The 26,839-nt window shown below is 31.7% G+C and overlaps 2 protein-coding genes, 2 long non-coding RNA genes and 1 pseudogene across 4 annotated transcripts; 2 read left to right on the plus strand and 3 right to left on the minus strand.

Moving 5' to 3' along the window:
- Window positions 1-5,193: 5,193 nt before the first annotated feature.
- Window positions 5,194-7,648, plus strand: LOC132930860 (uncharacterized). Its single transcript, XR_009662290.1, has 4 exons — window positions 5,194-5,401; window positions 5,538-5,850; window positions 6,693-7,033; window positions 7,509-7,648. It is a non-coding gene; the product is annotated as an uncharacterized LOC132930860 (long non-coding RNA).
- Window positions 7,649-9,694: 2,046 nt separating this feature from the next.
- Window positions 9,695-17,499, minus strand: LOC132930046 (uncharacterized). Its single transcript, XM_060995701.1, is given in 5 exon segments — window positions 9,695-9,970; window positions 9,972-10,162; window positions 16,887-17,052; window positions 17,109-17,296; window positions 17,472-17,499. Coding segments are annotated over 5 exon segments (849 nt in total).
- On the minus strand, window positions 10,712-16,396 carry LOC132929674 (uncharacterized). Its single transcript, XM_060995186.1, has 2 exons — window positions 15,945-16,396; window positions 10,712-12,027 (listed from the first exon to the last, which is right to left on the minus strand). Exon 2 carries the CDS (start codon window positions 12,011-12,013, stop codon window positions 11,198-11,200), a length of 816 nt encoding a protein of 271 aa, XP_060851169.1. The 5' UTR covers window positions 12,014-12,027; window positions 15,945-16,396; the 3' UTR covers window positions 10,712-11,197.
- A 120-nt stretch (window positions 17,500-17,619) lies between the features above and the next one.
- Window positions 17,620-18,625, minus strand: LOC132930868 (uncharacterized; annotated as a pseudogene).
- A 7,066-nt stretch (window positions 18,626-25,691) lies between these two features.
- On the plus strand, window positions 25,692-26,783 carry LOC132929699 (uncharacterized). Its single transcript, XR_009662137.1, has 3 exons — window positions 25,692-25,951; window positions 26,270-26,476; window positions 26,543-26,783. It is a non-coding gene; the product is annotated as an uncharacterized LOC132929699 (long non-coding RNA).
- Window positions 26,784-26,839: the final 56 nt, after the last annotated feature.

Genomic DNA, 26,839 nt, shown 5'->3' on the forward strand with positions numbered 1-26,839 from the left:
TTCTACTATTTAAGTATGCAAATGCAACGTGTAACAGTGGTGTAGCCAGGGGGGCTGCACCCCACCACCACCCCCGAAATATCAAGAAAATTTGAAAATTATTTTAATTTTTAATGGTCTATGAAAACCGCTACAAAAATCTTAAATTGTACTTTACAAAACTTGATCAGCCCTCTCCGAAAAAAAACCTGGCTACGCCACTGACATTTTAACTACTATAACTAGTAGGTATGTTTTATTATAAAATCAAAACTAAATTTATACATCCATGTCTAGTGTCGTGTTTGCTTTTTTTATCCTTATCTGGATAAATAATTCACATAATGACAGTTAAGACAATAAGTTAAACTATATTTAAATACGTGTCTAATTGTTTCATTATTTCAATCAAATTCATATTTTTAAGTACCTAATTTTTGTTAGTGCGTTTGAATTTTCATCAACTGGTTGTTACTGTCTGGAAATATTTGCATTTGTTTTAAACCAACATCAGAAGACATAATTTTGATTATATGTATCATTTATCTATTTACATTAAGAAGGTACTTATATATCTCTTTTATGGATCATTAAGAAATTAAAAATTATATTTTTGTTCATCACCATCATTAGTTAATATTCATATACAATTCATAGTACATTTGTATCTATCTAAGACTTCAAATTTGAAATTAGCCTTTTCATTATAATTTAATGTTATTAAATGTTTAACTACTCTAAAAGTCATTGTACCTAATGCTGTAAATGTGACATATTTTTTTCATTAAATTATATTGTCCTTATTGATATTGTAACCTTTGATGGTACAATTTTATTTTTATGAAAAATGTGTTTGAATTTTTGTCATCTGATTGTTATCAGATATATTTGCGTGTATGGTTTTTTTGTTGGTCTGTGTTAATAAAATTATAGAATTTATAAATTTTTAAAGTCTTGCAATTTTATTTTATAAGGTTATTCATACAAAGGCCACAATTTTGAGCATATTATGAACCTTATCATTATTTTTTTACTAATTTGTTCAAACATAGATCGCATTTATAATGTTGTAATAAATGTAGCAAAATAGTAAATACCTATATTATGATTCATTATTTGATTGAACTAAATAACCTCTGGCATGAACCAAAATTCTGTAAGTTAATTTATCAATCAAGTTTACACAATAAATATACACATAGGTAATATTACTTGTAGCTAATAAATTAAAATATTGTGAGTGTTGTAAACAATTAGTACCTATATTGATATAACTTTTTAAAGACTAGCACTTATATTTTATAATGTTATTTACACAGAAGCAACTATTTTTAACTAATTAATTCATATGAATACTTGAACATAATTTTTAAGTAATTTGTTTAAATATTGGTCACATTTAATAGTGTAATAAATATAGCAAACTAATAATTTAGTTTGCCATACATATCTTGATGGGTCATTTATTTTATACTAAAATGTACTAAATGACAGTAATAATGTGTCTTGATATCAAAATTGTACATATTTCAAATATCTTCACATTTGTTAAATTTAAATTATGAGTTTTAAAATTGATAGTCTTTCAAAAATAATGAATTTGATTTTAAATTTAGTTTACCATACATACCTTAGTGGCTAGTTTATTTTAATATACTAAAATTAACTAAATGACAACATTAATTCTCCACTCAGAATATATTATAATTTTTTACTGATGCAATTTGAAATATTTGAAATACTTACTTATTATGTTTGATGTCATGATTGGGACTGATGTTGTTATAATTAAATTAAAAATTCATATTATAATATTTATAATTACACATAACTATACATTTTGTATGTATATTTTTTTTGCAACTATTATGCATATTATACCATTGATTTAAATTAAATCTGTTTTGGATATGATACATTTTCTTCAGTTTTAGACAAAATTTTATTGAAATGTATGATAGCTAATTAGATTAAAGCAAATGTTTAACTACTCTAAAAGTCATTAGGTGGGTACCTAAGACTGCAAATGTGACATCATTTTTTTCATTAAATTATATTGTCCTTATTGATATTGTAACCTTTGATGGTACATTTTTATTTTCATGAAAAATGATAAAATTCAGCGAATTTCAGCTGACATTTTTAGATTTGTTAATGTATTTAACTTTATTTTATTTTAATTTTTTTCTCATGAGTAATAATTACATAGAATTTATAAATTTACTTATTTACTTAATAAATATTATTATATTGTATGGTTTATTGTTGGTTTGTGTTAATAAAATTATAGAATTAAAGTCTTGCAGTTATATTTGATAAGGTTATTCAAACAAAACCTACTATTTTGAGCTTATCATTATTTTCTATTAATTTGTTTAAGCATTTTTGCAATAAATATAGCAAAATAGTAAATACCTATATTATGATTTATTATTCAATTGAACTACATGAAACCACTGGCATGAACCAAAATTCTGTAAGTTAAATTAGTTAACAATAAATAAACATATTATAGGCAATATTACTTGTAGCTTAATTTAAATATTGCGAGTGTTATAAACAATTAGTACCTACCTATATTGATATAACTTTTTAAAGACTAGCACTTATATTTTATAATGTTATTTACACAGAAGCAACTATCTTTAACTAATTAATTCATATGAATACTTGAACATAATATTTAAAAATTGGTTATTATCACATTTAATAGTGTAATAAATAAAGCAAACTAGTAAATTTAGTTTACCATACATAATAGTATGATGCATATCTCAATGGGTCGCAGGGTCGCTTATTTTATACTAAATTGTACTTACCTACCTACTAAATGACAAGAATAATTTTTCTTGATAACAAAATTATACACATTTCAAAAATCTTCACATACATTGCTTTTAAATTTAGTTTACCATACATATCTTAGTCTTAGTGGCTAGATTATTTTAATATACTAAAATCAACTAAATGACAACAATAATTCTCCACTTAGAATTTATTATGAACATTTTTTTACTGATGCAATAAGACATACTTAAAATACTTATTTTGTTTGAAGTCGTGATTTGGACTTGGATGTTGTTATAATTAAATTAAAAACTCATATTATTATATTTATAATTATATAAAACTATACATAATAAATTTATATGTATAAATATGGTATGCAACTATATATTTTGCATATTAAACAGTTTACTTATTAGAGAAAAAAAATGTCATGTCAATTTAGTTTAAAAATAAAAGTTCTTATTGGTACTTACTACTTATTATGAAATGTATTTTACCAATGTAATGTAAATATTGTAAATATTGTTTGAATTTTATGTCATTGGCTTTGCTCTCCATGCCACAGATGAATATACTTCATATTAACCTATCAGTTATTTTATTCAATGATATTGATATTGGATCAATAGGTAGGTACAATTATTCAAAAAAAGGAAAAATTGATAATACAAATAATAGACACATTTTCAAATAAATTCAGTCAAAATTGCCTTGTTCTAGTGTATGCTTGTATTTTCTCATATTTTTATTTGCATTTGTCTGATTTTAAAACTTTTAAATTCCCAAGTCTAGCTATTACCTTAAGTCTTTAATAACTTTTAATCATTGTAACAACATCCAAGCATTCCAAGCCCTAATTATTATTATTTAATATTGGATAAATCATATCTTTATGTTGTGAAAAGGTGATGTTCTTTCAAAAACTGTTTGATTTTTATGCATCATTTAGCTATATGTTGAACGCGAAATTTAATCATACAAGTTTTCGAAATCAATGTTGTCATTTTGCAGCGTTTAGAAATGGTATATCTAATATTAAGTTTATTCAAACAAAATATGAAATTAGGTATGATAATAGTATTAATAGGGCCTGAAAGTTCATGCATTAAAAACTATCAAAATATACGCTTAAAATCACTAAAATATGAGCTAAATGTGTATTTTGGTTTTTTTTACATTACGTTTTTTTTTGTTTTTTGGTAAAAATAATAATTAAAAGATGGGAAAAAAATATCCACAATTTTAATATGATTTAATATGTTATATTTACTTCAAGAATTAAAATTTACAACTATGGATTTTGAATATTTTGTTAGGGTTTCGAATACAAATGAATGACAATTATCAGCCCGATCAAGCAATGACGCTAGTTTTGATCAGGTTTTTATTTTATATTGGCAACGTTAAAAGGACATATTTTTCAACAAATACATTTGGAAATATACTCAAAGTCCGAAATTATCATGAAATATTAATAAAAAAAAAATAATTAATAATAACACTAAAGTGCAGTAAAATGCAATTTTATTTTTAAGTATGCTTATATTTTTAAAAAACCTCAAAATATGCGAAAATATGTACATTAAAATTTCATTTTTGAACTCGTTAGATTGTGATTCAAATTTTTATCTCAACAAGCAACGTTTTGGTGCACTCAGTAAAAACATGCAAATGCATGAACTTCCGGGCCCTAGTTATTACTTATTATTAAATTAAAAAATATATTTAGGTACCTAAATTAGTCAACAAATACAGGTACCTATTTGTATAGATTTTAAATAATTGTATGCTGTATAATATAATTTATACAACAATTTTATATAAATAGCTATTGCCTATTTATTTACTGTATGATCTTTGTTTATAATTTTATATTATAAATAATAAATATTATGTTATGATTATAAATACAACAATATACAATATATTACGTATTGTAATATTATGTAGGTATATTATATTGTTATCTAATGTGTTGTTTTTTTTGTATTTTCAATACAATGATACGATTTTACCTATGTAATATATTAAGCTTAAATTATGATATCAAACATACGTTTTATGACTATAATAAATTGATAGTAAGATAGCAAAAAGATTATTAAGGTTGTATAAGAATGCATCGGCGTATAACAGAAGCACAAATGTCTATTGTTATTATTCATTGGTGGCATTTTATAAATTAAAATACAAAATTCAAATGTTAATAACTTCTTTAATTATTTATGCATAATTATGAATAATACGTCAAAATTCATTAAAAAATAAATCATATATGAAAAATAAAAATAAATAAAATAAAACATATGTTCCCATTTGAACTTTAAAAGTTACCCCTAAAATTTCCCCTTTTTAATTAATAAAAAAAATAATTAATATCAAATTACTTTAGATTATATATTTATATGATTCAAAAAGGTTTTCACATAGGTCATTTTTCTCTGTTCTCTGGAATGTTGATAATTACACAAGATTGTTGCGTGTCAGCTTCAAAATAGAATGCCAAGCCCATATACTACAGGACAGTTTTCCGAATGATACTTTAATACGCTGGCCTACGACATTTGCGCCGCCAGTGCTTGGAGAGGATGTGCATGCGGCGTTGGCAAAACGGGCGACGGACGCGATACAGGTATCTAATATATATATAATAATCGATATAATATAATATGTCTACGTCATTATATACGAATAATATATAGCTGGCTCAGTCCAGTGATGTAAAAATACCGTATTTTATTTTTCATTTGAATCATGATGCATCCTAGCTACGGCACTGGCGGCGGGTCCAAGAGCAAAAGAACCGTGTCCGTTGCGGGGATCGCCAGCGTGTCGACGGACAAGAAGAACAAAAATGATATAAGAAAATTATCGCTACCCAAAGAATACAAATTAATGTGGAATTTGGATAACTACACAAGGTTGTTGCGTGTCAGCTTCAAAATAGAATGCCAAGCCCATATACTACAGGACAGTTTTCCGAATGATACTGTAATACGCTGGCCTACGACATTTGCGGCGCCAGTGCTTGGAGAGGATGTGCTTGCGGCGTTGGCAAAACGGGCGACGGACGCGATACAGGTATCTAATATATATAATAATCGATATAATATTATGTCTACGTCGTTATATACGAATAATATACAGCTGGCTCAGTCCAGTGATGTAAAAATACCGTATTTTATTTTTCATTTGTATAATACAGTATTTTTTTAAATTATTATGGTGCTTATATAATTAATAAATATAGTTACCCGAGTGTGGCAAGATCAATACTATTGCAGTTTATCGATGAACAATGATGCGATTTTTAATTTTTCCGTTGAAAATGTTGCATCAGTTTTTTTACATACTAATAAATGCTTTGCCAAACGAAATGCATTATAGGCATAAGACTCTTTACAAAATAAACATTTTCGTTTTTCAATATTTCCAACATAATACTTGGTAAAAAAATTGTCAACATAAACTTTTTGCTTTGAAGGTCGATCCATATTAAAAAGAAACCGTAACTAACGTTTCAAAACTAAAATTAATAGTAACTTGTATAGGTAGTTTTATAAAACAGAACTATAAGAATATTAATACACACTACGCCACTGCCGTCTACGAGTTTATGATTTATAAACATTAACGATTAGAAACAGTTGCCTATACACTGTTTACCAATAACAATAAATGCAATAACCAATAGTTACTCGTGCGGCCATGCCATAGAGTAATATTAATATTATATTTATAATTATAATTTATAATTCTATGGGTCATGCTACGCCGTTATCTCACTGTTAACAATTGAAACATTATGCATTCGTAGATATTACTCGTATTAGAATCTTATAAAATATCTATGTATGCATTGCGTATATTTTATCTTTATTATTAGCCTATAATTTATCAAAAAAAAATTTTTTTTTATACAGTTCGTGTATTATCATGATGCATCCTAGCTACGGCACTGGCGGCGGGTCCAAGAGCAAAAGAACCGTGTCCGTTGCGGGGATCGCCAGCGACAAGACGGACAAGAAGAAAAAAGTTGCTATAAGAAAATTATCGCCACCCAAAGAATACAAATTAATTGTGGAATGTGGATAACTACACTAGGTTGATGCGCATCAGTTTACAAAAAGAATGCCAAGCAAATGTGCTACACCACAATTTTCAAAACGATACTTTAATACGCTGGCCCACAACATTTGAGGCGCCAGTACTTGGCAAGGATGTGCTCGCGGCGTTGACAAAACGGGCGACGGACGCGATAAAGGTATCTACCAAATAATCGATATAATATTATATGTCTACGTCGTTATATACGAATAATATACAGCTGGCTCAGTGGCTGGCTGTAAACGGAGTGCATCTGGAATACGTATTATGCGAAGTGTTTAAATGCGATTCCAGCGAAACCTGTCGAATTCTCTAAAAATATATCATCACGACATTATTATACTCGACTTATGTCGTGGCGGTGACGGAATATTCCGATTGGCAAAAGTGGCCCTCAGCCAAGGGCGAATCCAGGAGGGGGGCACTGGAGGCAAGTGCTACCCCAGTTGGAAAAAATAATACATATTAACAAACATAAATTTGTATCATATTGTTTTTTTTGTGGGGGGCTATATCTATATTATATAATTTTTCTAGTTTTAATTTTCTATTGAAAAATAATTTTTGCATTAATGATGAATTTATTAAAGTTAAGGTGATTAATTTAATAATAAATTTAAAATATGATATAGGCCAAAAGAATATTTTCAATACACGGATATTAATTATCCAATAATATCAGAGGAGCTCAAGAAGAGTGGTTGGGTAGTAAAAAGAAATCCAGACATCAAACCACTGAACTATGAGTATTTGCTTACTACATTGGCTTTAGTAAGTAAAATATATTTTAATTAATAAAATTATCTTTATTAATAAAATATGTATAGAGACAATAATATATTTGGTTTTTTTTTTTAATGAGTTAAAATATATTTTAAATACAAATATGATTTATCATATTATATAAATTATTCAAATATTATTCCATTTTAATTTTCAACTAATTGAATTACAGTCGAGCAATAATGCATAATCCATTCAATAGTTTAGTAGTATAGTTTATATACGGTATAGGCCACAACTGGGTTAATAATTATTAAAATACTCGTACATACCAATTAGCAAGCACCTATGTTGCATGTTGGTTATATCACTATATATTTACCTAGTTACCTATGATATCGGAGGCCCATTCGGCCGTTGGGGTATATTATATTTTTCGAGATTTATATTCTATAACTAAATGCAGTTAATGGTGTCGTAATAAGCGGTCTACCATAATTTTCATGATCTACTTATAAAGCAATGTAAACGATCTACCATAGTTTTTGTGATTTACCTAATCTAAACCCGTAAGTCGATAAATATGATTATATATTAAATATGAAATATAATTTATCATTTATCGAATATAGGTATATACTATATGTCTATACGCAAACGCAATATACAATTATACATACACCATATAATTAAACTCTCATTTTACCAGTTCTACGTAAACTATTATTGGGACGTAAGCAGAATATAGAGTACTTATGGCTTTCCCTTTGCTTGAAAGGAGGTTCTAAGAAGAATAATGATGAACATTTATAACACCCATCAAAGGATTTAATGTTCGGTTATTACGATTTATTACAGTTTTTTAATGACACGAAAGCAACCTTGACAATTGACATAATAATAATATTATATTAAATAGAAAATAGAAAATGTTTTCATAATATTATTGACATTCTAATTTCTGGAACTAAAATTACGCCTTCTCGGCTCTCAAATTGTTGATTTTCTACAATTTTATACTTCAAGGGTATTTATGACCCTGAAAGGTTAAGATTTTAAGAACTTATGCTCTAATCCTCTAAGCAAAGCAATTATTAAGATTAAACTAAAGGAAATAAAACAGTCGGTCGATGAATAATTCGATATTTGCCACGGACACAAGTTGTTATTTCGTAACTGGTATAATAATAGTGTTGTGTTCGTCCGAATAAAATGTCCAATTTACTAAAAAATGTGATTATGAAAGTTTTGTACAAGATGGTTTTATTTGATATTTTGATGTACATATTTGAAAAATTTAATTTTAATCGTACAAAACGTTTTTATGGAGATGTCATAGCAAAAATATGTGTAAATCTTGAACATTTAAAACTCCGCTTGGAAATGTCCCATTTCCCATTAAATATCACCGAAAGAAAAACCACAATCATAATAATAAAAATATGAGTTGAATTGACAAAATTCTTGTTAACATAGGACCAACAAGAATTATTTATCAAACGAACAACTATATTGTTGAAACTATCTAAGTTCATAAATTAATTATATTAACAAAAATATTGTTACTCCAACAACTTTTTAATGTTGAATTTAAACTGCGATTTTTATCATAACGATAAATTATATTATTATAATGACAACATTACTTTATCATTTTACAAATATAAAGTTCAATCTGCATAATAAATATTTTATCAGGTTAATAAAGTCTTTATCATTATGATATTGTACTTACTAGGTATGGTCTAGCAAAGATATTGTTACTAAATAATATAATAATATAATTTATGTATTCAAATATCAAGTTAGTTAGACTTCTTGTGATGGAAATTTAAAATATGTTGGTATTCTCAAATTAGTTAAATAATCTGTTTAAAAAATTAATACTAACTCATGAACTTAATTTCCATTATTCTAGGATTATGTAAGGATTCAAATAAAATTATCCATGACAAATCATTTACCGAATAATACAATACATAATATAAATAATTGTAGTTTAATGTAGGTTAAAGTAGGTAGTCTTTTTTAAATTAATAAAATATAACCACAAATTTTATATTATAAATGCTATTTTATTGTTCAACACATTTGGTTACTTACTATTTAAATCAGATAAAATTTGACCTAAAGTATGAAATGATTTATCAAAGTTTGTAGTTAATGAATAAAAATACTTTTGTATAAAGAGCCATACTACACACGATTCACATGGATATTCCAAATTAAACAAATGAAATAATTTAAAGCAAACATCTACAGCAGATACTATAGTGAATAATTTATACTTAATACAATCGAAAAAAACAATTATTTCTTTAGGATTAGTAGGGATACCTACAATAATAATAAATGGCTGAATTGGATTTTTTTTCATTCTGTCGCATAACAATATGTTCTTCAATTTCAGCTACTGAATCTTTGAATGTCATGAAGCTGTTTTGAGAATCTTTTATTGAGTATTTTATTTGACACTTCATCCCATTATGATCTTTAGTAATTTTCCTTGCAGTAGGTACTAGTATAGTGGGTAATAAATACAATAAAACTGTATTTTTACCATCTGAAAAGTAAAAATTATGAATATTTTTATCAGACATGTACCTACCTTAGTAGCTAATCTATTAATTAATAGAATAACAAATATAAATATATATTAATGGCTAAGTAAAATATTATAATTAAGACTTTTGACAAATAAGCTTTTAAGTTTTAATTATCCATATGACGCGTACCCGTGGTTGTCACGATGTGGTGGTGAGGTAGCGTCGGATTGTTGGTGTACGGCACACTTGGGGAAGGGCTGCATACTACTTGCGTCACAAAAAAAAGGTATATTTTTTAGGTAGTAAATTCAACAGGTAACTTGCGTCCCGTTTTGTGGACGCAACTCGGCTATATTATTCTTCCTACCTGCTATAATAGTCGTAACCGAGTTGCGTCCAAGATAAATAACATAATAATATTTTCAGCATTTGCACAGTTTATACAAGAGATACTATTATAGCGTGTTAGTGTAAGTGTGATAAAATTGTATACACACCATGGCGATGTCCGGTTGTCACCAAACAATTTCCTAGCCATATTTATAACACTGAATGCTTTGAAGCACGGGAGAAATAACAACACAAAGTTAGGGGTTTAAAATGTCGATGTTTTATTGACCTCGGGGGAGGTGTTGAAAAACACAAAAAAACAAATATAATATTAAAAAAAAATAATGATGACAAGTGAATAGGGGGGCACGGTACGGCAAAGCGTAGTGTCGCGTACGGTGCGGTGGATATGACTAATTAGTCTAGGGCCGGTTCGCGGTCGCGTCGGGTCCGACGTTCCGACGCGGATCGTCGCGCGTCGGTGTCGTCCGTCGTCAACTTGTGGTTGAGAGAAGGGTCACGGCGAGGCTATCCGCGCAAATGCCGTTTGAATTCAAACGGTCTTTGCGCGGGGCCGCGTCATACTCCCCCCCCCCAAAACCACCAGTGACAGCGGTTGTCCGGCCGCTTCCGGTGGCTGTGTGGGTGGGTGGGTGGCTGGCGTAGACAGTTTCCGGAGGGGGGGTATTCCGGCTGGGTGCAGAGGTCGCACTCCGGCCTGTCTACCCATGTTGTGGTGGTGTCGTGGGGGCGGGGTGTATGTTCCGGAACACGGTTTCCATGTCCACGTCATTTGGGGGACCGACATCCATGTCGCACAGCAGCTCCGCCTCCTCATCCGGTGATATTTCCATATTGACCGGTTTTGGGGAGTCGGTGGCTGGTTGCTCCATGGCCTCGGCTTTTCCGGTAGGCATTGCTACCTCCGGTGCCTTGTCCTCGGGGACAGGTGTGTCGGTCGCCTCCAGCGACTCTGGACGTGTTGCCGGTTGGGAGGTTGGGGGTGCCGGTTTCTCCAAAGCGAATTGTTGGGAGGTGGTGAGGTTGGCAGTCTTCTTCTTTTCCCAGAATTTCCGCCATCGTGCTTGGTTCCGGCGCCGCCGCGAGTCTTTTGGTGTCGTTTTTGCCCTCTTTGGCTCCAATGTGTTCGACACGGACGGTGGTACGGATGTTCTCAGTCGTGGGACCGATGCTGCCATGATTGGTTGGGGGGGTGGCCGGATCAGTTGTGCGGACTGCGGTATCGGGGGCGATCGCGGTGTGCCAGCCGGGCTCCGGGACCTGTCGGTTGCCGTGGGTGTCGGACCCACGTTGGTCGCCTTGCGGAAGACCGACGTGCGGTCGTCCCACCCGCGGGTGTAGGCTGCCCATAGTACCGGGTCCCGGCATAGCTCTGCAGTGGACATCCTGCCCACCTGTGCTGCCGTAGTCGCGTGGGCGGCTGCCTCCGTGTTAGCTACCTGTAGTAACTGCTTGCTGCGTTCCAGCAGTTCTGCGGCTTGCTGTAGGGGGGTGGTGGCTGCAGATTGTGGCTCCATGTTGTTGTTGTCGACTGTGTGCGGGTGATGAAAAAATAAAATAACCAATAATTAGCGTTACCTGCCGTTATTCGTTTGTGGTGGTGTTGGGGTGTGGGTGTGTTGTGGGTGTCGCGCGTTTAAGACATGACACGTGAATTTTGCGCGGTGGTTGTTGATCCGTGAGGAACACGCCTTTTCCTACGCGTTTGTGTAGTCTTACCGGTCCCCATCATTTTGGTGCGAAACCGGCATGAAATTTGTCGTGCGCTTTTGACAGGTGATGCGCTTTGTAGTAAACGATGTCACCTGTTTTGTATTTGGGTTGCGTCTGGCCACCTGTTACCGGTGGTATGTCCAGTACGTCTTTCTCACGCTTTTCCCTGTCCATATTTATGTGTTCGATCTGGTCGGCAGTTGTCCTACTCAGTGCCCAATCACCCGGTCGTTTACCTTCTCTGCCGAGGACGAGTACGGGGGTATCCTGTCTGGACGTTGCGTCTATTCCTGATCGAAAATAATATGGCGGGTATTTTGGTGTCCCATGTGTTATGGTTACCGTTGGTGAGTAAAGCGCGTAGACCTTTTTTTATTTCCTGGTTGCGCCGTTCGACGGGGTTGGCCCTCGGGTGATATACCGGAGTTGTCCAGCCCTCGGCTCCCCACTGCTCTATCGCGTTGCGCATATCGTTTACTACGAAGTGGGGGCCGTTGTCGCTTAGGCACACACGGGGGTATCCGTAACGTGAAAAGAATTCTCGTTCGAGCGTTTAGGTTATTGTTTTTGTAGTGGCTGTCCCTAGGGGGTATGCCTCGGCTCGGTCCACCTACTAAACATATCCGTGGCGACCAGTAAATATTGTTTTCCCCTACTCGTGCGCGGGTAGGGCCCCTGAGGTCTATGCTGATTACCTCCCAGGGGTGGCGGGGTGTTCTGGCGGTCATTGGGTCATCTGCGCGCGCGTTTAGTGGTTTGATGCACGCGCATGTGTGACACGACTTGACGTACAGTCGAATGTCGTTCTTTTGACCTTTCCAGTAAAAGCGTTGTTTTATCGCCCTGTAAGTTTCTTTCCAGCCCGGGTGGTTTGCTAGGACGTGATCGTGGTATGTCCAAATCACGTTCTGTATTTTTTGGCGTGGTATAATGACGGGTGTGTGGTCGCGCAAATTTATTCGCAGGAGGCCGTAAGTAAAAACATATTTGTTATTTTTTTCCGCGGCTTGCCTGGTATTGCGCGCCGGCGTGTCCGGTGTCCCGTTGTCCACTATGTCACGCGTGTCGGGGTCATTGGCCTGCCACGTCACGAGCGTAGCGTGCGTTATGGTGGGCTCGTTGGTGGTGTTGCCCGAGTCCGTAGTGGCGAACAGGTTGTCGGCCGGCGTGCTAGTAGTAGTGGTGATTTGGGTGGTGGGTACTACTACTAGCCGTTCCACGAGGCGGTCCTCGTCTACGGGGGGTCCTGGGGCTGGGTGGCGGGACAGCATGTCCGGCGCTTCGTTCTGTACGCCGGGCACGTGCGTGGTTTTGAAGTCCAGGTTGGCCAGCTGTAGTGCCCACCTGGTCAACTTGGAGTTGGTGTTTTTGGCCCCGTGGAGCCATGTGAGGGCGGAGTTGTCTGTGAATAGGTCAAAGTGGCGGGCTTCTAAGTATGGTCTAAACTTGTCGGTCGCCCAGATTATCGCGAGGCACTCGCGTTCGACCGCGGCGTACCTAGTCTGCGTGTCACTAAACTTTTTGCTCGCGTAGGCGATTATCCGTCATTCCTCAGGTCTGTCACCCCGTTGGAAAAGAACGGCACCTGCTCCTATTTCGCTAGCATCGGTTTGTAGGCAGAACGGTTTTCCGTAATCTGGTGTCGACAGTTTTGGCGAATCGTACAGTGCGTGTTTTATTTTAATAAATGCCGCCTGTTCCGTTTCGGTCCACGACCACTTAGTCCCTTGTTTGAGCCTATCCGTTAGGGGTGCTATGGTGTCCGCGTAGTTGTCAACAAACTGTCTGTACCAGTTGCAGACGCCCAGGAATTTCCGTAGATCCCTTATTTTGGTGGGTGTGGGGAAGTTCATGATACATTCTAGTTTCTCCGGTTGTTTATCTATGCCGTCGGAGGTGACTAGGTGTCCGAGAAATGAGATTTCAGTTGATCCGAAACTGCATTTTTCGGTGTTGCATGTCAGCTCGTGTCTATGTAGACGTTCCAAAATTTTGTCTAGGTGGCACTGGTGTTCGTCCGTGGTGTTCGAAAACACCACTATGTCGTCAAGGTAGACACGTACGAAGTCGTCCAGACCCCCTCAAAACTTCGTTCATTAGTCGTACAAAGGTCATGGGGCTGTTTTTAAGGCCAAAGGGTAGTACTCGAAACTGATATAAACCCCGAATCGTCCGGAATGCCGTGTATTTTCGAGCATTTTAGTTAAGTGGTACTTGCCAGTATCCAGACTTAAGGTCCAAAATGCTGAAAATTTTTGCACCTAGCATTTGACGAATCAAAGTATTGAGGTCCGGCATTGGGTAAGCGTCGGACTCAGTGACATCATTGAGCCGTCTATAGTCGATGCACAGTCGGGGCGAGCCGTCTTTCTTTTTTGCTAAGATGACGGGTGCGGCCCACGGAGAGGTGCTTTGTTCTACGAGTCCCTGTTGTTCCCGTATCATGTTGTCTATTGTGGCCTGTTTTGTGTGCGGATAGGGGTATGGTTTGAGCGCTATTGGTGTTTGGTTTTTAAGGAGAATGTCGTGTTTGATTAATCTGACCTACCCTACCGCTGAAAACGTCCGGATAGTTGCGAATTACGTCGGTGATTTTCGCGCGTGTGTGTGGTCACATTATTGTCTCCGCTATCCGGCGTTGGTCTTCGCCGAAACGGGCCATGCAGTCTTCGAGTATGGTTAGTCGTGCTTCCAAGCTGTGCCTGTGCGGCGCGCTTTCCGCCGACTGCCGCACCTCTTTTATTATACCGTGGGCTGCCTGTATGAGGTCCGTGGCATTTTGTGTGTTGTATGAGGGCAGTGTGGGTGTGTTGCGTGATGTATCCAACGGTTCTTGGGTGAGTATACGGTTGCCCGTGCTCGGCTCGGGTTGCCCGGCGTCGTATGCCTGGCTTTCGTCCGTGTCGAGTTCGGTTAGCCCAGTGGTATCCATGGGCTGAAACCGGACGGAATTTGCCTGTATACCCATATTCGCAAAGTGTTGTGCTAATCGGATTTCGAGTGCGTCTTTCGCACCTCCTTCCGTTAGCCCGCGTTGGTTACATTCGTACCGTAGCTCCGCAGCGGTCAACTCATTCATATATTTTCCTGCCATGACGTCCGGTAGTTTATCCGGTGTTAAGTTCAAAGAAAATATATAAGTGTCGGTGTTATCGGTGGAACGGTTATCGCGTTCTTCCGATTCATGTTGACCGCGTATCGGTAAGTCTATTTACGCACGTATAGTAAGTCAGTGGGTCGTTGACCGTTGGTGTTGTGTGTGCGGGGTGATCATAATAACCGGTTTCCGAATTGTGGTGTCGCGGCTGTGCGTATTCCTGTCGACTATTTTGGTTCGGGACGGCGGCGGCGGTCCGGTTTTGTGGTATCGTTGGGCGGGCGGTGGTGTGTGTACCTTATCGCGCTCTAGCGGTCCTACCAATCCTATTCCCCGTGTGTTTGCAGCGCCGCGCGTGGTGCGTCCGTAAGTCAGGTGGCGCGGCTATCGTTACGTTCTTTGAGGTTATGATACGTAACGCCGGTTTTTCCGTTATAGCTTGCAAACCACGTTTTTGTCGTGTGGTTTTGGGGAACGTTTTGCAAGTCACAAAATGGGAGGTTGATGGTGGTAGTTAGTGGTAAGGTAATAATATAATATATAATAATAATATAATAATATATTTAATATATAATATTATAATAATAATAAAATAATTAATGTATTAATAATAATATGTAATAATATATTTCACTTACCGGTAATTCCAGTTCGGGGAACCAATTTGACGCGTACCTGTGGTTGTCACGATGTGGTGGTGAGATAGCGTCGGATTGTTGGTGAACGGAACACTTGGGGAAGAGAGGATGTTGATCGGGTAAGCACGGGAGAAATAACAACACAAAAATAGGGGTTTGAAATGTCGATGTTTTATTGACCTCGGGGGAGGTGTTGAAAAACACAAAAAAACAAATATAATATTAAAAAAAAATAATGATGACAAGTGAATAGGGGGGCACGGAACGGCGAAGCGTAGTGTCGCGTACGGTGCGGTGGATATGACTAGGGCCGGTTCGGGGTCGCGTCGGGTCCGACGTTCCGACGCGGATCGTCGCGCGTCGGTGTCGTCCGTCGTCAACTTGTGGTTGAGAGAGGGGTCACGGCGAGGCTATCCGCGCAAATGCCGTTTGAATTCAAACGGTCTTTGCGCGGGGCCGCGTCACATATAATAAAATGGTATTTAATAATTTGTTAATGACCATATTATAATTTTAAAATAATAAACATGAAGGTGGGTTTATTTGACAAAATATCATGTACCTATATCATAGAATAGATAATGACTGATTCTATAATTCATATTTTGTCAAATAATTTCTATTAGCTGTTCTTTCATAGAGCCAGAATTATATAGATAGTCATTATTATATACCATTGTAAATCATAAATATATAAACATTAATTTTATAATAAATAGAAAGATGATGCAATAATAATATTTATCTAATATTTAACTATTAATAATATTTTATATTTATCTATTTTTACTCAAACAATGACATTTAACCACTAGCAGCAGTTATTTAATCATAGCTAAATATTTAGTCATGCTTAAAATAAAGTAGAACCCAGTGGCTAGTTACAATTGAATTTTTGACCCCCTGATATTTCTATTACAATGATTTAATTATAATAATTACTTTGGTTTATAATGGAAACACCATCTTTTAAAGTTTCAAATAATCTACGATTGGTAGAATCCTTCAATTTCTCATCCAAGAGTTTCACTATATTTTCGAATTTATTCTCAAATGTATTTAATAATGACGAGCAGTTTGGATATAATGTATGAAAGTCAATATCAACCTAATATTTTCAGTAAAATTTAAAATCATATATTTATTTTATAAAAATTATCTTACAAGTCTATATCCCAGTGGCAGGGTATAACTATTCCAGTTCTTGATGATTTCACTAGTAGAAGAAAAATGTTTCATTTCATTTAATCTATAATTTGTTGTAGACTTCCAATTATTTTCCAGATCAGGGAATGAACAATTTGAATCATACTTTATATGATCAACAATGTAATCAATGTCATATTCAGGTACTAAAATAATTAATTTAAAACAATCAATGTGAGATAAGGGTAACTACATTTAAATAAATTATTTTACATTTTCTAATTAGGAATAAATATAATTAATAATTTAATTGAAAAATATTTACTAAATTAATTAATTTTTTGATTTAAGTCTAAGTCTATGACCTACTAACCAATATACAAACTAAAATAATAATTAGTTTAAACATTAATTTTAACTACTACTTACTAGGTTAATTCATATTAGGTCTTTATTAACAAATATTACAAAAAGTAATATTGAAATTATATTTATGATTAAAAAAATAGTTTACCAAATTCTTTATTGTACTAACGATGAGTTTCTGCATCCATTATTCTTTTAACTTGAAGTCCTTTAGAAGGTACTAAACCACATGATTTGAGTGTTTGCATTGCGTTATAGTATTTTGCGTAGAGTTTGCCTTTAGTATTTTTATTTTGTACATCCTTCATGAAATATGTGTCCTATAGAAAAATGTAAACTATAAAGTCAATGAGTTTAAATAAATAAAAACATATTTCTTACTTTTACTTCAGATGGAAACATTGTGAAAATATGATTTGCATTAGTTTCAGCCAGATACACAGACATATTCATATTTTTTGTTCACATAACTAATAATAGTCTCAACTAATAACGAACGGATGTTACTATTTAATTTGTTATGTTCTTTGTAATAGTCAATAATCATTGTTCCTGTAGTCGTTACATTTAAAATTTCTCCCAAATCTATAGTGACAGATGTTGATGGTACTTGTAAAGGTTGTATTGAAGGTTCTTTAGGTTCGCTGTAAGTTGAAATTACACTTGTTATTGTCTGTTCATCTGGTTTAAAGCGGTGAAGTGAGTTTTGCCAATTTTCAAGTTCATTTTTAAATTTTATTTTAATCCCAATTGGAAATGTTTTTAACAATTAATTTACATCTTCTTTGTTCATGATTGCCAGTATTTTCATATCAATTAAATTATCTGCAATAACAAATTAAAATTCACATTACACACCAACACAGAATTTTAATAATATTTTTGTATTTTTACCAAATAAAGTTTTAGACAAACATTCTAAACCCCATTTTTTTAATAACTCATATAATGGTTGAACATCATCCATAGGATATTCATAGCCCTCCAAAACGGAAATTAATACTAGAAAACTATTTAAATCCTATAAATATAAAATTTGTGTTTAATATTTTATAAATATTGAATACAAAATATAAAAATTAACTTGCATTTGAGTTAATTGAATTATTCATAGAATTAAGACCATCTTTATTTACATCATCAAGCATATCTTCTATGTTTTCTTGCATTCATATTTTATAGCAAATATAGCACTAAGAAGACAAAAAGCAATATGAACAATGAACATAAGTAAATATATTTATATTCAATTAAGTATATTGTACATATTATGCAATACAATTTAAAAGTTTAAACATTATATCATAATAAATTTATACAAGTTAGATAGGTGCATTGTATTTATTGTGCAAACAAATTAAAAAGCTTAAACATTAATACATTCTATTATAAATTAATAGAAGTTAGGTATTAATATTTAATATTAAAAATAAAAATAAATATATATTAAAAACAATATTCTTTTGGACGTATCATTAATTTTCCAGAAACTAATTTAGTAATATTAATGGGTGGTCCACTAAATTCATTAATATGAAATATTAAACACTCATTAACAATGTATTTATTTCCATCAACTTCAAAGGCCTCAAGATGTGATTGGTGACCAACTATTTTAATTTGTTTAGCTATTATGTACACTTTATCACTTGAACAATTCAATATTAATATTTCTAAAATGTCAAATAAGCATAAATCTTCAATGTATTTGGTTAAATAGTAACCTCTTTGATATATTGTGCCCATATATTCTATTTGACTATAACACTTGAAATCTGCTATTGAAAGAAAAAGCATGTCCCAAATAGGCTGTAAATAAAGACTACAAATATTGTGTTTTAAATTAACTATTATCTTTTCAGTATTTAAATGTAATAGGTAGTGTGCAAATTTAAATTGAAACTTTTTAGCCAGTGTTGATGTTATATTCTTCCTTGAAGATGTTGATCGAGCATACATTTTTAGTTCCTTATGTTTACCTTCAAATCTAATGCACCAGTAATGCCTAGGTGAACCAGAATGTTCAATTACAGTAGGATAATGAATCAAATTATGATGCTTGGGCTTCAGTGTATCATTAAAAAGAGTAACATATAAATAATTATGTTGTGTTATTAATATTAATTGTTTGAGATTTATAATTGAATTATTAGTAAATTCATATGATAATAAGCAATCAACAATTTTGAGAAGCATTAAATAAAAATTCCATACTTCATCACCTTCAGGAACCAAGTCTCCAATCATAAGAGAAAAAAAATGAATGAATGTCATCATTTCTCTAGCAGACATTTTTAAATGTAATTTACTTAAATTAAAATCTGTTATTTCAGGTGAAATGTTACCAACTTCAATTGGACCATAGTTGAAATTTTATTGCGATTATTTAAAGTTGTCAAGGAAAATATTTTAATAGTGTTCACATAATATTTTATAATGTAGCACATGTCATAATGACATACACCTTCAAAAATATTGTGCATGACATCTACACAAAAGTATTTAGTCACATGAAAACTATATATAGAGTTCAAACTGATTCTTTATATATTCCTGTTTCACTAAAATTCATTTTTCCTACATCTTCCAAATAATTTTCAATAGTACGTAAACAAGAATTATCTTCTTCGTAAAGACTATGTGAGATTTACATAATTGACAAAAATAATTTGCTGAAAAAGACTTACTGAATTCTAATATACTGTTCAGACCCAAATTATCACCTAAAACTAAACCAAGTAAAAAATAGACATTTCCTTGATCTGTTGAAATAGTTAATCCTTCTCTTTCAAGTGTATTTAATTCATTTATTAATATTTTTAAACTAGAATTGTTTCCAAATTCTTTAAGGTCAACTGATTTTATTAAAGCTGCTAAAAAAATATTTGAAATAAGTTTTTCATAAGAGGAAAATTATAATAAATAGCTACTATTGACTGAAAATTTGCATGGGATCCCAATGGATTGTTAATTTCAAAGTCATTGATGTATAAAAAGTAGGGAAACACTATTTTTCCTTCATACTGAGTTACTTTCTCTTTCCACAACTTTCCTTGGACAAAAGTTGTAATTGAACCAAGATTTAGCTTATATTTCATAATTTGATCATAAAATGTTTTGAAATTATTTTTGTGTTCAAAGAATTGTTTAAATAGGGTGCCTTTTGTTACTTTTTCATCATATGATACCTACACTACCACTATGATCTACAGCAACAATTTAATTATTTATAGTGAATTGACTAATGTTTGATAATAAATTATTTTTTACCAGCCAATTAACCAAACGATATTCCGAACCACAGTAATAAAAAGGATCTAAGACAATAGATTTAAATTTTTTAAATGTTGAAAGAATTGAGAGTTCTTTGATATCTTTTTGAACTATATTGTTCAAAATGGATGCCATTGGCTTTAAAATATAGTCTTTAATTCCAGATTGAATATTAATAACATCATTATTATTGAAATTATTATTATTGTAGACTTAAAATAAATTTTACACTTGACTCATACAATAAAGGAGTAGGCAGTAGCATCATCAAAATTGAACGAAATCGTAGTAGTATCATATAAATTATCATCTTTTTGTTGATGTTGAGTTTGATCTCTTATTGATAAGCTTTCATTGTTTAAAATTAATGTGTTCACAAAAACTTGTGAAGTATGTGATGAAGAAGGTTTAGTAAGAACATGTTTTTTTGTCACATGTCTTTTAAAAGAAGACAAACACTTAAAAGATTGAAAACAAGAGCCTTCATGACAGGTGTAAGTGCTATTTGGTTTTAGAAGGTGAATAATTTTGTAGTGCGCCACCAAAGCTTGTAAATTGCCAATACATATTTTACAAATATAACAAATCATTATAATATCTTACCTTAACAATTGTAGTAAATATAGGTAATATTTTCCAACGTCGTATACTGCAATGTATTGCTTATAAAAAAACTTGATATCATGTAAAATAGTCACACGGTTGGCTACAACACAGCACAGTAAACAGTACGCGTTTAACGGTCGCTTTAACGTTATGGCGCGCGGCAACATACTCAACACACAAAGAAATGTTTTTTGTTAAAAAAAGTATATTTTTAAGTTGATTAAATATATTATTAAATGCACATATTTATATTATCAAGGGAACATTATTATTGTAAAATTGATAAAATAATTGTAGAATTTACAATAGCCACAATTATGTGGTGTAGGGTAAACCATAGACCTTGGGGGTAAACTATAAATTTAATATTGTCGAATTAATAATATTTTTATCAAGCCAGATAAAATTAACAATGCAATATTATCAATATTGTTGTTTATTACTAATTATTAATTTTAAAAAATATATTGTAATGACAACAAAATATTATCCAAATGAAAAATTGTAGTTTGTAGAACGTTGACAATTGTGGATTATTATTAATTTTACCAGTGATTTTTCTTATGTATAAGTATTACATTTTGTTTTACTACCTATGACCTATATGCTAAATAACGTTTTGAAAAAAATTAATGCAACCATTTCAAAATCAATTACCTGGTCCAGCTTTTATTATGTAATATGAATTAAACGTATTAGCCAAGCGTTAAACATATCTATTACATGGCTCGTATATTTTATAATATTTAATACTCATTCAACAGAAACGAATCGCCATAGTAACATAATAAATATATAGTTTTTTAATTCCAAACAATATCATATTATAAGCTGACGAATAAAAAAATATTTCACATAATCATCGAATAGTAGATATACACGCAAAATCATATAAAGTATAAACCGCTATAATATTATCATGACCAAAAGAGCCGTGTCCGTTGCGGGGATTGATAAAAGAAAATCATCGCCACCCAAAGATGTATTAATGACATGGAATGTGGATAATTATACTAGGTTGATGCGCATCAGTCTACGAAAAGAATGTCAAGCGAATATCCTACACCACAGTTTTCAAAACGATACTTTAATACGCTGGCCAACATTTGAGGCGCCAGTACTTGGCAAGGATGTACTCGCGGCGTTAAGAAAACGGGCGACGGACGCGATAAAGGTATCTACCAAATAATCGATATAATATTATATGTCTACGTCGTTATATACGAATAATATACAGCTGGCTCAGTGGCTGGCTGTAAACGGAGTGCATCTGGAATACGTATTATGCGAAGTGTTTAAATGCGATTCCAGCGAAACCTGTCGAATTCTCTAAAAATATATCATCACGACATTATTATACTCGACTTATGTCGTGGCGGTGACGGAATATTCCGATTGGCAAAAGTGGCCCTCAGCCAAGGGCGAATCCAGGAGGGGGGCACTGGAGGCAAGTGCTACCCCAGTTGGAAAAAATAATACATATTAACAAACATAAATTTGTATCATATTGTTTTTTTGTGGGGGGCTAAATCTATATTATGTAATTTTTCTAGTTTTAATTTTCTATTGAAAAATAATTTTTGCATTAATAATGGATTTATTACAGTTAAGGTCATTAATTTAATAATAAATTTAAAATATGATAGGCCAAAAGAATATTTTCAATACACGGATATTATCCAATAATATCACAGGAGTTCAAGAAGAGAGGGTGGGTAGAAAAAAGAAATCCAGACATCAAACTACTGAATTATGATCATTTGCTTACTACATTGGGTTCAGCAAGTAAAATATATTTTAATTACTAAAATATGTATAGAGACAATAATATATTTTTATTTTTTTTTAATGAGTTAAAATATATTTTAAATAAAAATATTATTTATCATATTGTATAAATTATTCAAATTCAAATATTATACCATTTTAATTTTCAACTAATTAAATTCAATATGTTATTTCAATATGATAAATAGTACGACTATTACGTTGAATTTAATTATAATTTATAATACATAACACCGTATTAGTCTAGTAGTATGTCTAATCGATAAATTTCCGTTGTTTTCTAACGGTAAAAATGATTTAATTAATAATTGTGTGTATGCGCTTAGACAATCGTGCAATATGTAACATCAGGTCACCGCCTTCGTTAGCTTCAACAAGGGAATCCTTAATTATTGAAAATAAAGAAAACTCATATTTGTGGCCGATAGTCAAAGACGTTAGCGCCAATTACATTTTTACTACAAACCGATTTGATGTTGATTGGAATAAAAAAAATGACAAGACAATATTTAGTCTATTGAATAGTTTGAGTTTTTGCACTAAAGTACTTTTGCAAATTATTAATAATACAACGATAAAATATAGCTGTATATAGCTAATAAATTTGTATTGATATACATAACAGATTGGATTGGCTGATACAGTCAATACGATATCAAAAAAAGCTAATGTAAAATTTCCAAGGACCTACAACATTTCAGACACAAAGACTATGGATTTTTTTATAAAAGATTTTAAATTAACAGCTTTGTTTGGTTCTTTGAAGATCATCCTTAGTTCAAAATATTCACAAAACTCCATATTTAGTCGAAACGGAACTGTAAGTTAGAATAAATTATGTAACATAATTTTTATTAGATTTAGAACTAATATTTATTTCCTGAGTGCCTGTACGAGTTATTTACGTGTTTCAATACTCAACTGATTTTTAATGATTACCAATACCGATAATTTGTCCATGTGTCCACCTTGATATCCATATTTTATATACAGAGTGATTATCAAGCGTGCTAACCTACACATTTTCATTTAATAATAAATTTTGATTTTTTGAATTTTTTTAATATAGTTAGGACTATATTTTCAAATAATTTGAAATTTTTCGTAATAATTGGGTGTTATACATAAGTTTCTATTTTTTAAATGAGACCATAGCCATCCATTTTTTACCGTAAATTATTTATTGGATAATTTTCTTTATTTAACTTTATAAAACTTTTATGTCAGTACCTAATTCAAAATTTGAACGAGTAGTTTTTCATTTAATAAAATGTTTATAATATTAAGTATAATATACCTTAGAAATGGTTTAACATAACTATTGAATAGTTATTTAATAGTTAATTGAATATTTAATAATAAATAAATATATCGAATCTTGTATTTATTATGTTCATCATTTTTATAAATTATAAATAGATATTGATAGATTAATATAAATAACTAAAATTTGTAAATTGCCATAGCTTTTACATATTCCAAGTCAATGATTATTTATTTATTTATTTATATATATATAAACGGGTTGAGACCCTTTAGAAAATTTGAACAATAGTACAGAAGTAGTAATAATTATATGACAATAAAATTTAAAATTTGAACAGTAATAGTGGTCATGACAATAACATACAATATAAAATTATAATTAAAAATTAACAGATTATGATTATGAACTTAAGGAGGTTTTAAATATAAAAAACAGAAGATTTTAAATCCACAGGACACTTTAAATAGTATAATTATTAAGTACATTTATATATACCTAGTATACGCTACAAAAAATTAACAAGAATAAAAACTACAACACGAATAAATAAAAACAAAATCAATAATAATTATGTTACTATATTATAATTATAACTAATCAAAAAGTTATTTATTACTCAGTTGTTAATGTAATCGGTAGTTAACTGGAAATCGGCTAAAAGTAAACTTAGAGATGATAAAAATTAAAGAGGATACAGTATTTAGTTCTCTTATAGTATACACAATCGATACATTATTCATATGGCTATATAATTTACTAGAGTATTCAGCGCATCTGAAATATAAAATTAAAGTGAAATAAATCAATAAATTTCATAGAATTATAACATCATTGTGATAATATATATATAATTTATTAAAAACAAAAATATTGTTTTTATCTATTACGTTTTAACAATATATTATTAATGCAATAATTTAAATCTAAACAATTTATAAAGTGTCAGCATTGGGTTTGGGTGTATACTTTTTTATATCGTGTATCAAGACATCAAGTCATATCACATTACTGCGCATAATATGCTATTATATCGTAAATATTAAATTTAAATGTCGCATATTATATTTAAAAATAAATTAAATTCTATAATCAACACACTTAAGTTATCTACTTAATTAGATTTTTCATTTTTAAATTTATTCATAAATGTATAATCGTAATTCGTAAGTTTTTTTTACAATATAATATTTGTACAGGACCTAGATATTTTAATATTTCACGAAATATACATTTAAAAAAGACATCTTATCGGTACCTAATACTTTTATTATTTGAATTGATTTTTTTTTTTTTTTTTAGTAGGTTGGAAGGGTTCGATGGTTTTAATTATAATATTATATTTATAAATTAAACTCGAATAATTGTTAATTGTTATATTGGTAAGTATACCTATCCCATTTTATAAGGAAAGCGTTTGGTTTTCAATTGTTTGGGGCAGATTTCATGTTAACAGAAAATTTAGAACCATGGTTAATAGAAATTAATAGTAGTCCTGGCTTGAATCCAACTACGAGTATCATTGCAAGAATTGCATCGGCGTTATTAACAGATATCATCAAAGGTTTGTTAATTATTACAAATTATATTATATTTTAGTAACCGAATTATTTTGGTTTAAGTATAGTACATATCATATACAACATTAGAATTCGTGGTAAACATATCTTATACATTTATAATTACTATCAATATACAATACATATAACGTATAATATATATCATATCAATTTGTACAATTTATTTGCATACTATACGTTTTTACTCGGCTTATTTGAATGTGTAAATTTTAAATAATATAGTTCAAAAAAAATAAAACACTTGTTTATTTAACTCTTTTATAATGCTCATTTTAAGATTTCTGTTTTAATTGTATTTTTAGTTACGGTGGATTTCCCACTTAATTCAAATGCAGATACTGGACTTTTCGAGAACATTTACACTGACAAACTTGTGAAACATTGTAACACGGAGAAAAACATTACAAAAGAATATTATTACCACCCAAAAAACAAAACAATTAAATAAACAAAGCCACAAAGACACTGAACAGAAGAAAAAGAAAATTGCGAGATAAATACTTTAATATGTATGTAAGAGATTATCAATTTATTTAAATTTTAAAATGTTTTAAAATGTCATTTTCGGAATATAGAATTTTGTAAATACTCAAAAAAATTTCTCCTGTGAAGCGGTCAATTATGGTCATGTATTTTAACTCATCACGGAAATTAATATTTAAAAACCCAAGTGAAATAATAAAAAGTAATTGAATTTGACGTTCTTAAAGTCTTACTTTAGACGTATAGCACTATGTATATATATTTAACATAATATATTAATACATAAAGCGACTAGCAAGCTGACTCCTCCGTAGTATAGTGGTAACTGGTAAATATCCCCGCCTGTCACGCGGGAGACCGGTGTTCGATTTTGTTTATTTTATTGTTGA

The sequence above is a fragment of the Rhopalosiphum padi genome, chromosome 4, assembly GCF_020882245.1.
Source record: "Rhopalosiphum padi isolate XX-2018 chromosome 4, ASM2088224v1, whole genome shotgun sequence".
In the NCBI taxonomy this organism is placed as follows: domain Eukaryota; kingdom Metazoa; phylum Arthropoda; class Insecta; order Hemiptera; family Aphididae; genus Rhopalosiphum; species Rhopalosiphum padi.

Coding starts and splice junctions, on each gene's coding strand:
- LOC132929674 (XM_060995186.1), bottom strand. CDS start 12,013: ATGGAGCCACAATCTGCAGCCACCACCCCCCTACAGCAAGCCGCAGAA.